The sequence below is a fragment of the Alligator mississippiensis genome, chromosome 2 (genome assembly GCF_030867095.1).
Source record: "Alligator mississippiensis isolate rAllMis1 chromosome 2, rAllMis1, whole genome shotgun sequence".
Lineage (NCBI taxonomy): Eukaryota > Metazoa > Chordata > Crocodylia > Alligatoridae > Alligator > Alligator mississippiensis.
The window spans coordinates 57,019,921-57,034,629 of NC_081825.1; the positions used below are offsets into that span (position 1 = coordinate 57,019,921).

General features: G+C 42.2%; 1 protein-coding gene across 2 annotated transcripts in view; it reads right to left on the reverse strand.

Moving 5' to 3' along the window:
• NFXL1 (nuclear transcription factor, X-box binding like 1) overlaps nt 1–14,709 on the reverse strand; it is a 90,305-nt gene that overhangs the window by 37,971 nt on the left and 37,625 nt on the right. For both annotated transcript variants that reach the window (XM_059721700.1, XM_019481204.2), the window contains 2 exons: nt 8,541–8,707; nt 1,571–1,640 (listed from right to left, as the gene is read on the reverse strand). In XM_059721700.1, coding sequence (XP_059577683.1) covers nt 1,571–1,640; nt 8,541–8,707 — 237 coding nt within the window. The remainder of the gene's footprint in view (nt 1–1,570; nt 1,641–8,540; nt 8,708–14,709) is intronic.

Consider the following 14,709-nt stretch of genomic DNA (forward strand, 5'->3'; position numbering starts at 1 on the left):
TCACCAGATCATAGGTCCAGGCCCCTCAACCCCAAGCCACAGCCTCCCAGCCCTGCAGGTACAACTCATTCCCCAACCTCTGCCCCCTGCCCCTGCTGGTGCCCCGCACTCCCCACCCATAGCCCTGTCCTCCCTCCACCCCAGCCTGCCAGGGACCCGGGTCCAGAGTCCCCTGTACCCCGCAACAGAGTCCAAGCCCCGGCTGCCACCCATGGCCCTGAGTGGGAAGCACAGTATAGAGCCCAGCTTCTCCTCCCCTAAAGGCAGCACAGCTGGAGCAAAGCCCATTGGGGGGGGGGGGGGGGGGGGGGGGGGGAGGGCAGGCTGCCCGCTACAGGCTTGGGGCTCCCTGTCCTGCTGCCCTCGCCCTGGGGCCTCCACAGCCCAGCAGGCAAGACCTGGTATGGCACAGCAAAGCAGGACTGGGCAAGGAAGCTCCTTGCCTCTGTGAGCCCGACACCACTCTGGCAAGGCACCCCTGCCCCCCTGGCAACAGCGAGGGGCAGAACTCCGCACTGCCAGAGGGTCACTCTAACTCATGGCACTTTCTGTGAAGCACCACGAGTTAGACCAGGGAGTTACACATCTGTCAGCACCCTTAAACTGGTCTTGTGCAAACAGTGTGGATTGTTTTCTCCCATAATGACAAACAGGCTAACAACCTGGGATGCTTTTTATATTAGGCAGAGGAAAAGGTAGGAGAGATTATTCCTTTTTTCTTCTCTGCTACCCTCCTTCTTTGGAAACAAAATAGCAATTTTCTTATATATAAGACACCCCCAAATGAAATACACACCTTGTTTTCAGAAAAATTATTTTTCCAGAATCACAGCTGACCGTATGGCAAAGTAAATCCTCCTGGGAACAAAGAGCATCAAGGAAGTGTGACACCCATAAGTTCCTGGTGCAAGTTGCCTCATCCAAGCTATCTTCTCAGATGCCACACTTCCTGGATAGTCTAAGTTTCCAGGAGGACAACTTATTGTAGGTCACACAAGGTTAGGCTCTAGCCCCTTGCAAAGACAGTAGAAAGACTGTTAGCTCTTTCCTATAAGTAGTTCTTTATATAAGTTCCTATAAATAAAGTGTTGTTTCCACATAACAAGCCTCATAAAGATACTACTAACAGCTCACCTGCTGCTTCAGGCACAAGCTACAAGGCTGAGAGAGGTTCAATGCATGACTTTGCAGTGTGCGTTTTAAGCAGAGAAGCTGCTTTCTTTGCTGGAGAAGCGGCACACCAGGAGACAGTGTATGTGTCATGCAGCTGCCAATATGGCAATGCTTCGGGGGGAGAGGAAGGTGTGCGCTGTACATGAAAAAATCAGTACCTACCTGTGATCTTCCTGCCTGTATCATACCTGTTTTTTTCACACTGAAAACCTGTATTGCCTGTAGTGGGGTATGGGTGGAAGAAATTGCAACATGTAGCCCCCTCCCAGATATTTCCCACACAAGTACCTAAATTTCTGAAAGCAAGGAATGACAATCCAAAAAAAGGCGGCAAATGAAAAACACTGCTTCCTCAAAAGGCCTGAACAAAGAACATTACTTTACCACTGCAGATTACCTCTTTTGGACACTGATTTTGGCAAGAAGTAAGGAGGTCCTTCTCTTTCAAGTCAGCACAAGTTATTTTTCTGTTAAAAAGAAAAAAAATGAATTTGTAACAAAAACTGAAACAAAAAATAAATAAAAAACAGGTCTAATTATTTAATATTTTTTGCACTGTACAAAGATATAGCTTCAGTTGCCACAGGTTTTATCCAACAGTAGCTTTCCCAACTAAGACTTATTTGAGAACAGTTTTTACTTTCTGCTACATAGCAATTTATAATGACCGCCATCTTCACTAGCATTAGCCCCAGGTAGATTGCACTGCTTCAGTAATGTAACGAGAAGTTTGCATGGGATATTTAACACATGCAATTCAGAACGTCCATGAGCAGGCATTTATTTTTCTTAATTCACCTCTGAAGCATAATGAAACTTCCCCTTATTCCTCTTTTTAGTCAGGTTTGGAAAGTTTTGTTTTAAAGGTTGTCTGGCACTCTTTTCCCCTATGGATTCATCTGCACCTCATACTGAACAAGGCATCTTGCATTTCAGATAAAAATTTGCTCAGGCCATTGATGTTGTTCTGTGGCACTTTATCTTATTTTTTTTAAACCCATTTTGTTGTTTGGAACACCAGACTTTTACAAAGCATTTTATACTTGCATAGAATTCATTCAAGGACTTGAAGACATTTAATGTCTATTACTGATGACAACCTTCACTGAATAGCTTTAGGCTCTTACAAAGGCAAAGTCCTCAATCACAAATTGCATTTTGCAAAGAAAACCCAAAGTTTGTTGTGACACTTGCAGCATGTTCACCACAGTTGCCATACACGTACCCACAGGAGTTCAAGTAATTCGGTTTTTTGGTCACAAAAACCCTCTTATCACTACCAACTTCTCTGCTCTCCCAAAGGAGAGTGTGGATAAGAGGTGGAACTGTCCCATGCTAGAAAGACATATGTGGGGCTGGACTCGATGATCTTCCGAGGTCCCTTCCAGCTCTAATGCCTATGAAATCCCTAATGTCTATGAAATACCACAAAAGCTATACTCAGCTAGCGGATGTGGGACTTTCCCCATGCCAGCATGGGAACAAGCACGAGTGGCAGTTGGGTATTTGCACCTGATCTCCCGCCCCACCTGCCTCTGCCCTGGGGTGGGTCATTCTAGTCCACAGCCAGAAAAGGTTGCCTACCTCTGATCTAGTCAATAGATTTTTTGATCCAAGAGATACTGAGATCATTTTGATAACTAAAGGCTTTGCTGAATATTAATTAAAATTTATTAAAAGGCTTTTGGGAAAAAACAGCATATGCTAGAGTCCAGAGGGTAATACACCACTGGTTTCCATCTCACTCACAGGCAGTAAAAAGAAACTGAGGGTAGGTTGCAGATGCCCCATTCTTCTTACCCTCTTATGGGAGCAGGAGGTGAAATGTGGTGTACATGCACCCCTGACAGACACTTCTAGTCACTCGGGTGCTCCCGTGGCATCCAAAAGGACATATACATTAAGAACCACAAATCACAAGATAATTTTGAACTTGCACATATGTTTGTGTTATTCTATTCTGGTTTGTACTACTAAAAATAGCATCTGACAAAGTAGGCTATCACTTACAAAAGTTCATGCCTCTTTGAACCAGTCAGTCTCCAAGGCATGTGCATCCTGAATGCCCTCTGCCTATATTCAAGAGATAATATCCCCCCTCACACCAAGGTTTCCACAGATGTGATTAAACAGATAGTCTCTATTTGTACTGTGGAAACTTACTGGATGATGGTAGTCTAAATACAACAGGTAAGAGAACTTTTACACAGACTGCAAGCATCAAGACTGGAGGGTAGGGACCCCCATAAATTGCACTGGAAGTGCCCCCCACAGCAGCTTCTTTAATCTTCCTGTTTCACTGCTTGCTCCTACCTGCCCAGTTGGTGGAAGTTTTAAATATGTCACAGATTTTGCTTCCCCAGTGATCAGCAGGGCCCCTCCACCAATCAGGAGCAAGGAGGGAGGCAAGCAGCAAAATGAAAAATATTAAAAGGAACCACTGCAGGGGGCACTTCCAGCACAATTTATGGCAATCCGTACTGGGGGGAAGCGAGAGGAGAACGGGGGGAGAGAGAACAGAGCAAGAAAACAGTTTATCCCAGAGATTTCTATAGGAGAAAGATGCAAGTATTGAATAAAAAGACATGCTTCATGTCAGTAGCTTACAGTCAGTGGGTTATTTGAGTTTTTTTCTTTTACTTCAAAGCTGCCTGTAATATTAGGCGAATGCCCTTTTATCTCTTAAAAAAGAAAATCAAACTGGTGAACGGGAAGGCACAGAGCTACATTTCTCAAACATCTAAACCAGGGCTGTTCTCAGGGTGGACCTGCTCCCCAATGCTGCCTGCGGGTCTCAGACTGGCCCCACACAGGATATATGGTTGGTCTGTGGCCTGATCCAACCCAGAGACTGGACCCATATGTGTCATATAGCTCACAGGGCTAAATGAGTTTGGTACCCTTGACCTAAACCAGGGGCATGTAATTATTTTGGGTGGAGGGCTGCTTAACGAGTTCTGGCAAACTGTCAAGGGCTGCAAGGGTAGCCCTACCTGTTGACAGGTGCCCTGCCCTCGATCACCATCTTGGGACCAGAAGTCCCACCCCCTAACCCCTGACTTTTGCCACCAGAAGTCCCTCACCTTGCCCCCAGAAGTACTCCTTTTGGGAAGGGGGTTCACCATCTTGGCACAGGAAAAAAAAAATTGTATACTAAAAATCAAACATTAACAATAACATATTTTAATTTTATTTTGTCCTGATTTGTGTGTTTGTGTGGTGTATATAGAGGTGACTGCATAATAGCTCAAAAGGAAATCTTATTCTTGTATATTGTAGGGGAGTATGGAGGGGTGGGTATGGGGTTTGTGGGGGGCTCTGTGCGTGTGTGTGGAGGTGGGTGGATGGGTGGGTATGAAGGATTTGTGGGGGGAGTGTTTGTGGGAATGTGTGTGGGTGGGTATGGGGTTTGTGGAGGGGGAGGCAGCTTTGGGTATGCAGCAGTGAGCAGAGCTCCCCCCAGAGGCACATGTGTGAAGGACAAGAGGGTGCGTGTGGAGGATGCTGTAAGTGGGTGCAGTGTTTGTGGGGTGTGTGATTGTGTGCGAGAGAGGGTGTGGTTGTGGGGTTTGTGGGAGAAGGTTTGCAGGTAGGGGGGGATGTGCATGGGACACCCCATGCACACCCCCCTGAACCGGTTAGCACCCGCCACCGCCACCCCGCCACAGCCCAGAGTCTGTGCACCCTTAAGCACCTCCTTGCCACCACCAGCAGCGCACAGCCCGTGTGCCTCACAACTACTCCAGACTCACCCCCACCAGAGCAAATTATCTGGAACCGGCGCACGGCCCTGACCTGGCCCACCCCGTGTTGCCAATCCATGATGTGTCCTGCCACCCCCTGGGCACGCAGTGGGGCTGGGGCAGCTCCACAGATGGACTGACTTCCTAGGTAGCCCAGGCAGTGGTGGCTCCTTCCAGCTGCCACCAGCCACAGCTCCGCAGTGGGGACCTGCACTGCACAGCCTCAACCCCGCACACCCCACACCTGCTCTGGGCCCAGAGGTGGCAGTAACACAGCATAGATGCATGGCAACCCTGTGTGGGTTCCGGGCGGATGTAATAGGAAGTGCCAGCAATGAGAGGGGGAGGGGCCACTTTTACCCTGTGCTGAGCAGCAGCTTCTGTCCCGCGCTGCCATGCTGAGCCTAGGCGAGTGAACCCAAAGCAGGCACGGGGCACACGGGGTCGGAGCTTTGCAGCATGGGTCCCCACCAGTACCACAGGGCTGAGGCCAGTGGTGGCAACAGCTGGAAGGAGCCGCCTGTCACCTGGGCTGCCTAGAAAAGCAGTGTGCCCTTTGCTGCATGCCCAGAGGTGGCAGGATGCCCCATGGCTGGATGGTGCCTGTGCCAGGGGACCAAAGGACCCCCTGCAGGTTGGACAAAGACCTGCTGTGGGCCAGATCCAGCCCACGGGCTGTATTTTGCCCAGCCCTGATCTAAACTAATGCTAAACACACATACGCACGCAGAGCCAACTAAATACTTTCATAAAGAAAACTAAAGACTTAGCTAATAAAGGGGCAGTCACAGTCTGGTCTCCAACCATAGGCAGTACTGGAAGCATCAAAACTGGATATCTTTATAAAAAGACATGCTGTTGCTCAACCAGAAGTTAACAGGCTTGATGCAGCACTTGCTGCAAGAGGTCTTATTACCTATGGTACGCAGGAGGGTCAAACTAGATGACTGTATTTGTTCCTTGTGGTTCTAATGTCTTTGAAAAAGTTTCTACAAACCTCTATAATTACAATTCTGCAATATGTTCTAGTGGAACTTGACTGATTACAATTCAAAAGAGCCTAATTTTCTTTTACAGCTATTTTATCTGGTCCTCTTATTTAATGAAGAAGAAAGAAATAGAATTGGCACAGCAGGTACTATAATATTAGTACCAAATAATTAGACATGAGCAATTCCTAACAGTAATAATATAAAACGTTAATGTGCTCTAAATCAAAAGTCACAAGCCCAAGAAAATTATTTAAAGCTCAAAAAAAAAAAAAAAAAATCAATAAAATAAAATTATAAAGATATGAAACTACACAATTTCTTTTAAAAAGTTACTGCTACTTACAGGATTTACTTTACATGCCTGTTACCTCACTGTAATCAAGGGTAAGTAGCTAAATGAATATCATAAGTCTATGATTCTTTCCTCCTAATATACTTATTATATCTATAAGTATTTTAAAACATTGGCTGATGTTTGTATATCTAAAACACTCCCATAATAATTCTGGAGATACTTTAAGGTCAGTAGATTAAAAGTTGGACCTATTTTTGTGTCTCATTGAAGAATGACACAACCATTTAAAGGTTGTCAGACACAAAATAACTATGGTCAACAGTATAGTAACTAACAGGTGTGAGCACCTAATGAGATGGAATAGATTTTTTTTATTTCTATTTCTTTGGAAGTTTACTTCAGAAGGGTCATAAATTCCCAGCATGACATAAGCTGGAAACCTCCATGCTAATGACTTCTGAGGACTGCTCCACCATGCATTAACAAGTGTTAATTCTGTCTGTGGCTTGAGTTAAATAATCCACTGGTTCCTTCAAGTGCTATTTCCTTTTCCTGAGCAAAAGGTTCAAGTACAAGCATATGCTAAGATAAAAGCTTAACCCCACAGGGAGATAGCAAGCTAAACTGAGGATAATGCTATTTCTGTAGAAACAGGTCTCAACAAACACACCAAATAATAAGAGCATCCCCAAAAGCACTCAAGCTAGCAAGTAAAAATGAGAAGTTATCTTCAAAGAAGAAGAATTATAAGGCAAGTAATTTTTCCTTCCTTAAAGGTATCACAGTTCTCATTACTAAACACTAAACAGCTTCTGGAAAAGCCAAAAAGAAAACAAAGAATAAATCTGTGCACCACATTTCACCTCCTGCTCCTGTAAGATGGTAAGAAGGATGGGGCAACTCTAACCTTCAGGTTCTTCTTACTTACCCTAACAGTGAGCTGAAAATCTTGAAACAATATTTGGGACCATACAGCAAGCAACCAGAAGGTTTTAAGGGGTTTTTTTTTCTTTTTAAGAAGGACAGCAAATAAATCTTCTGATAACCAGGAGATAATCAACACAGAAAAGCCTCACTGAAGTAAAAAAAAAAGGCAGCTGAACAAAATCTAATTTCAAAACAAAGAACTACCCCAAATAAGTGAAAATTTAAAGCAGAAGAATTTGGCCGGTTTTGAAAAAAAAAGATACTACAGATGCAAACAAAACAAAAAACCCCAAAAGCCCTGGGAGCCAGTTCCTTCTCTAAGCACCAAATCCGTGACATAGATAGTCTCTCACTGTAACATCCCAGCAAAAAATAATATAAGTTTTGCACAAGCTAGGTTACAGCAAAAAATTAATACCATCAAATCTGAATGGTCTCCAAGCCCTCTGAGGCCCACTTCAAGAAAACCCTTATTGGCTTTAGATACAGAATATGAAAAACAGCACTAATGGGATGACCATATGACTGTTGAATGAATGAGATACACAAAGGTGGAGATAAAACTCAAATAAGTCCAGACCATCAGGACCATCACCCTATATTAATAAAATCTGGTATAAAAAGGTAGCTTGGTCAATAAACTCTAAAGATAATTTGTGAATCCAAATTACTACCAGTCGAATAACAACCAATAAATAAATAATAAAAAACAGCTCAACCAAAGAGGTGAATAGCTCAGGGGAGCAACCAAATGAAATTCATCAGCAAGCAGTCACAAATGAATAGGTAGGTAAAAGCACTGCTTCCCCATTCACGCTGCATGGAAGACAGAACATGTCACTGGTTGAAGTCTAATGGGAGTAGACCATCTCATATTGGAAGGCTGTGACTTGAGAGTGATCATACCTATGATCGTAGTAAATGAAATCTTTCAAGTTTTCCAATAAAAAAGTCAATGTCTTAAAAATGGAAAAAGTTCAAAAGGAGGTTTTTTCACAAGTTTATATTTGTATATAGCATAAGGAACTTATTACAGAACTTTAGTTTTAAAAAGGTCTTTATCAATCCTGGTATTTTTGTATAAACACATGTATGCTAAAACTTTGCAAGACAACATCCATTTGTGTCAAACATTACAAAAATTCAACCATAAGCAGAAATCAATTGTGTCCTTAACACACAATGAGAGCCTGAATACCAGTATATTAAACCATGATAGTGAGTCAGATTTGAAAGTACTGAAACTAAAGTGATATTTGTAATGCTGCCTTTTTTTTTTTTTTTTTAAGGACCTCTTACTGGTTATGTAGCCTTCACATAAAGTTAAAAGAAAAAATACATTACAAATGCTTCCTGCAAGCAAGTAGCAATATCTGTTTTCAGAACTGATTCCAAGCGTTATCTACTTACATGCACTCAATATACAGGTTTAAGAGTTTGCAGTGACACTTTATTTTCAGCATTTGAATACACGGTGGACACTCCCCAGGATGACATGGCAAGATGCATCGGTGAGGACAGCCAGGTGGTCGTGGTTTGGTACACTCCTCTTCACACTGCAGACATTCTGGACCTGCCTAAAACAACAACAATTTTCACTAAGCAGTAGATGACTGCTGATTGGACAACACTGGTCGACTCCCATATTTAGAAAAAGAAACTTGAGAAAAAGACAGAATACACAAGCAAAACCATTTGCTTTTCTTCATCTGGTTAGCCCTTCAGAAAAATAAATACTAAACTATGCTTTAAAGAAAAGAATTGAAGGAATGCAATCAGTGGGAGGTCAGAGTCCTATATCCCCTCCTAGACAAAAAAAAAATCCACTTCAATGTTAACACTGGATAACTGTCACTCAGCTTATTAATTCATTCCATATGAAGAACTACTTTAAATTTCCCTGGTTAAAATTTAAAAGTAGTAAGTCAGGGGGTGGCATAATTTAGGTTACAACTATAAAATTTTACTTCTATTCTCTAGCAATACAGATTATCCTGACATCACACTCTGAAATACAATATATTTATTTTCTACAAAAGCTTCAAATACGCACACAACCACTTGCTATATTTTCAACTGAATACACACACTGATTTGCATAACAGCCTGGCAAATACCAACTTAGTGCTAGATTTTAAAAGATACTGGGTGCATCTACATGAGACACTAACTACACAGTAGCCTAATAACACTGTGTAGTAGCGTGCCAGGCAAAACCCATGCCATTAAGCAACAGCAAATTAATGAACGTGTAGATGCACCCACTGGGCGTCTATGCATGCACTGGATCCGGGAGCAGTTCACTTGCAAGTAAACTACTCATGAGTAAATGCTCCTGGGCAGGAGTCCACAAGTCCAGGGAGGCAGGAGCAGATTTTCTGCTAATGGCAACAAACTGCTTCTGCTTCCTGGAGCTCTGTAATGAGGGTGCTAGCCCAGGGTCTGGCAGGGAGCACTGAGCCAGGAGACAGCCATCTCCTGACCAGGGCCGGGACACTGCTCCCTGCCCCCAGGCAGCTGCCTGCTGCCGGGGTAGGGGACAACATCTCCCTGCCCTGGCAGGAGGGAGCTCCTGCCCCCAGCTCCCTGATCAGGGGCAAGGGATTTGGAAAGAGCTGCAGGGGAGGGGCAGGTCCCAGCCTCCTGCCCCTATTTACCAGTGGGGCAGCTAGCAGCAAGCCCTCAGCTGGGTGAGGAATCCCCACCAGCTAGCTGCCCCACTGGCAAATCAGGGCAGAGGGCTAGGACCGGCCCCACCCCTGCAGTTCTTTCCAGGCCCTGTGCCTCAATCATCTGATCAGGGCCTGTGGCTGGGACCTGCCCCGATGGGGACAGTTCTGAGTGATTGTGGGGTAGAGGCTGGAAAGCCTGTTCCCTGCTCAGCTCCACGATCATGCAACTGGGTGAGGAACAGGTTCCCCAGCCCTGCCAGCAGGAAGCTCCCAGAGCCAGCTCCACAACCAAAGGGCCAGCACTAGGAGATCCTCATCTCCCAGCCTGAGCTCCCACTAGGTGCATCTACATGCAGCAAAGTCAACGGCTACAAGTGCACCAGTATTACGGCACAGTAAACTAATTAATTCTGCTGTAAGCACTGTTAGGGACAATACTGTATTATGAAGAACTATTTACTGCACTGAAATGAACATGTAGATGCTGACCAGGGGTGTAAATTGCTCCCAGTCAGCCCAGCCAGCCAGGGGCCTGCTCTGCCCCAGCTCAAACTGCTGCTGTCCCAGGCACACGTGTAGACGCTGTGCCTGGGAGTAGTTTACTCTGGCTCAAACGGCTTCAGAGTGTATTGCTTCGCATTAACTGCACGAGTAGATGCACCCACTAAGGTGCCTACCTGCCTTAGCCCAGTATTTCATTCTATATTCAAGAATACCAGTAAAGTTCCCAGCCCTGGTCTACAGGACAGCTCACTGCAAAGGAAAATTAAGTACATACATGCATCGTTCTTAAGATCTTTTAGGCCCCAATCCTGCAACCAGATTCACACAGATAAGCAGACCTGACTCATCACTGGAACTTTAAAGAGCACAGCACAAATATTTTTTGCACGTGATCACAGCCCAATCCTCAACGATTCATAAATCAGTCAAAGCAAAAGCAAAGTCTCTCCCAAAAGCGTGTGCATCACTCTTCCATTAGGGCTATTTCCATGACAAATTTCAACTCTATGCGGCTTGGACTTTATGACTATACAACTAAGCGCATAATATTTTTTCTTCTCTTTCTAAATAGTAAAAGGTATATTTCATCCTGTTCTTACATAACTAATCTGTTTTTGGTAAAGTTTCTTTTAAAGTGCCAGTTTTGCTTAAGCAAAAATTGTCACCCCAAAAAATTCCATTTCCAGAAAGCCAGAAGCAACTGTAAGTATAATGAAAACAGTATCATAATTTAACCAAAGCATGTTAAGGCATAGAACAGAACAGATTTACACTATTCTTCTCCCCAGCAAAATGTGAAGAAAACTTAAATTTGTAATGGGAAGGTATTGTTCAGTTATAGAATACGTTTCTTGCATATTTTTCTTTCCTTTTTTTAAAAAGGCTGGTTTGTTAAATCTGCAGTTTAGTTTAATCTGCTAGATAGAACAAAATATGTGTGCTGATGGTCAAGAATGATTTAAAAAATAAACCTGAGAAATGAATTACTGATATCCTACACCATTTGTAAGCTCTTTCGCAATAAAATTTTAAGCCACTTTAGAAGAAAAAACTATTACATTACATTAACTGAATGTGCATACACCAATAATATTATTGGATTAAAATGTTCTGTTTAGGACTAGGACAAAAAGACTCCATTTGAGACCTGGAGACCTTAAAGGTTAAATACTTTTTCTTGTGTCTGCTGTAACTAGGTTTAAAAATTATTCCAGTAGGGTTATTTACTTAGCAAATTCTAATCAACTTGAGCACAGAGTCAAGGAAACAGAGGTTTCAATGGTAAAGATAAATCTCATTACTGAAGGGTAGCTAGAGACACAGATATAAAGCAAAAAAAAAAAAAAAATCAGTATTGCTTTCATTCACACATTCAATTTTTACATTTAGAAAGAGTGTCATTATGTTGTCAAACTTTTACATTAATATAGTTTTAAAATCACGTAAACTGTATTATGAAAGATTAATGAAAATTCACTTATTGTTTAACAGCATCCAATTGACAAAGGAATGATGCATTTACTTCTATTATTCTCAGAAGCTGGCACCTAGCATAGAGGTTTATTCTTATGGCCTCTAGCTAGCCATCAAGTATATTTCCTAACTGGCACTCCCTGTCTGCTGGCAGGTAGAATATTTGAGATGGACCTAAAGACATGAACGTGGAGTAAAAAAGGATGGGGCTTCACCATGCATCACATGTAAATACATTCAGACTAAGGAACAGGTGATGCATGGTAAAGTTCCCCCACTCTTTTTTTACTCTGCAATAAGTTGTTTTTATGTCTATACCTTCCACCTCACAAACCTAAAATGTAGTTGATAATGTGAAGTCAATTACTGGATTTCTCACCAAAAGATCAATTTGAAGCTGGACTAGTGAAACACAGGCCTGACCTCCACACATTTTCACCAGTGTAACTAGAAGGTGTTATTTTAAAACTGACTGACCCATGTGTGAATGCTCATGAGTTTAGATCTGGCTCACATTGGTAAATTATTACTTGTAAGATAAAGTACTATAACCAGCTTGATACTAACAGAAATGTGTTCAAATAAAAGCCTGCATGGGTTTAATTAAACTTTTTAAAATAGTTTTTGGTCAAACTACATTTTGGGCATTGACAAGGTCTACACAGATTGTTTCTTAACAAGCACACAGTTGCAGATAACTAATCTGTACTTATTCCAAAAGGGAAGTAATGCTGAGAGAACTTCATGCACGCATAGTTTAAATTTTAGAATTATTTTTGAAGCATTTATAGTTCAGCCAGACCCAGATAAGGAAACAATGGAAGGCTGAGTACATATCTTTACAATAATTTATTTAAGGTTGAAAGACAAAACTAAGCGAAAAGGAAAGACTGTATATAAAAAACGGGTATACTAGAGAATGGAAAAAAACTATCACCTTTATTGGCTTCCTCCTCTCCGCTACTTATATGCAATGAGTCCTACCCTTTACAGCCTCTGCCCCTCCTTGTTCTCCCTTCAATAATGCTAGCCTTCCTTCAAGAATGCTTCCAAAAGAATCCTCAAGCTTTTTCCAAGCTGCTCAAAATAAAAATATTGCTTGGGTTTTAAGGAGCAACTGATAGGCATGCTCAAGAGTTCTGCTAGAACTGAGATTTACAGAGGGATCCTTCTAGTTTTGGACTGAGATACAAAATATAACTTTTGATCTAAAAGTTATACTCTGTATCCCAACTCTGTAGCTGCTCAATAAGCCAAATTTTCTGGATGTTCAAATAAAGGCAGACTATAAATAAAAAGAGAGCAAGTTTGTAATGCTCTCTCTTCATATTAACAACTGGTTCAAAGAAGTCACTGAAATTACTGAGAGCAACAGAAGCCTGTGCTTTTACTTCAATTGGAACTTTACACTGACCATATCATTAATCTTCAACGTATTTGGAAGGCCCAAAAATTTGGACCTGGGCAGTTTCCAAAATCTTGCTTACAAAATACTTCATAAAAAGATCATCTAACAGATTGAAGCATTAAATGTAAGAATATTTCATGAAAAGTTCCCAAATCAAGATAAGATTCATGTTATCCTTGAGCTGAGTACGCCAACGTGAAGCTCGCTCTTCACCTTAGCAGTTTTCTATAAATTTCCAAGTACTACAACATTTCAAACAGTTCTTTCTCCTCCAATTTCCACAAAAGAAGAAGAAAACCCTTGAAACAAGGATAGATAGATTCTGTGACCTTAGTTGCCTTTAGTAGCCACAATAAAGATGGTTTCCAGTGCTGCTACAAATGCTTTTGTGGACAGCAAACAGACTTGCAGCTCAAAACTAGGCAAGATAAGAGATCTTCTATAATCTCATCTTTGATTCATTAGAACTTCAGCAACAGTCATCTTCTAACAGGGGTGGGCAACCTATAAACCTCAGGTCAGATCCACACCACAGAAATGGGCTTCAGCAATGGGAGTTTTCCCAACGCTGCAGCAGGGAGAAGCAGCAGCAGCAATGACGACTTTCCCCATGCCATGGTTGGGAGAAAGAGTGATGGCGGTAGTGAAATGGCTAGAATTGACCTGAGCTAAGTCTCTTCAGCCTGCATTCTGAAAAGGTTGCCAAGTATAGTTTCACATAAATAATATGGTACTATAGGAATTTTTAAACAGTCTCTCTAATAAGACCTTTTGATAGATATTAACATGGAACACCAATGGTTTTTTGCAGATTCATTTTTCAATTCTTGCATGCTTCTAGTGATAACTGGAACTGAAATACCATTAAAGGGCTAACTGGATTGTTTAAGTCCTGCATTGCAAGTGTAATCAGCAAGTAACTTCTTCAGATGGTAGTAGGAGATGCACATACATACCATTCAAGATAAATCCAGATGTCTTAATAAGCAACATAATCCAAGTGAGCTTTAAGATTTTTGATTTTTACAATCTTCCTCCAAGGTCAAAAGAGGCTTTAATGAAAATACCCTAAATTACTATTTTAAATGTTAATAACAGGAAATAACACAGCCTAAATTTTGCAAAACATATAATTCAACAGAATTAAAACAAAGGCCACATACAGGCATTATGTTTCTATCATGAGAATCATCACTCTCCCAGCAGAAAATATGAGTATACAAGCCTTCATTCAATTTCTCCTGGGGGAAACAAGACACTTGAGAGATCTCCCTTGAGAAAGACTCTCATAAAAATGAATACCTGTACACTTCCCTCCTGGTCTGGTCCAGATAGGGAGCAGAGCAGTGGGACAATGCTCCTTGTGCTTCCCTAGACTGTGAATCATCCTGGTCTGGGGAAGGTGTGGAGAACAAGGGGGTGGGGGGTAGGGAGTAAGAGAAAGAGAAGGGCAACTGACTGCACTGCTCCCTCTCCCAGACAAGATTTCTAATGGTAGAAATTTCTCAAAAGTTTCCACCAC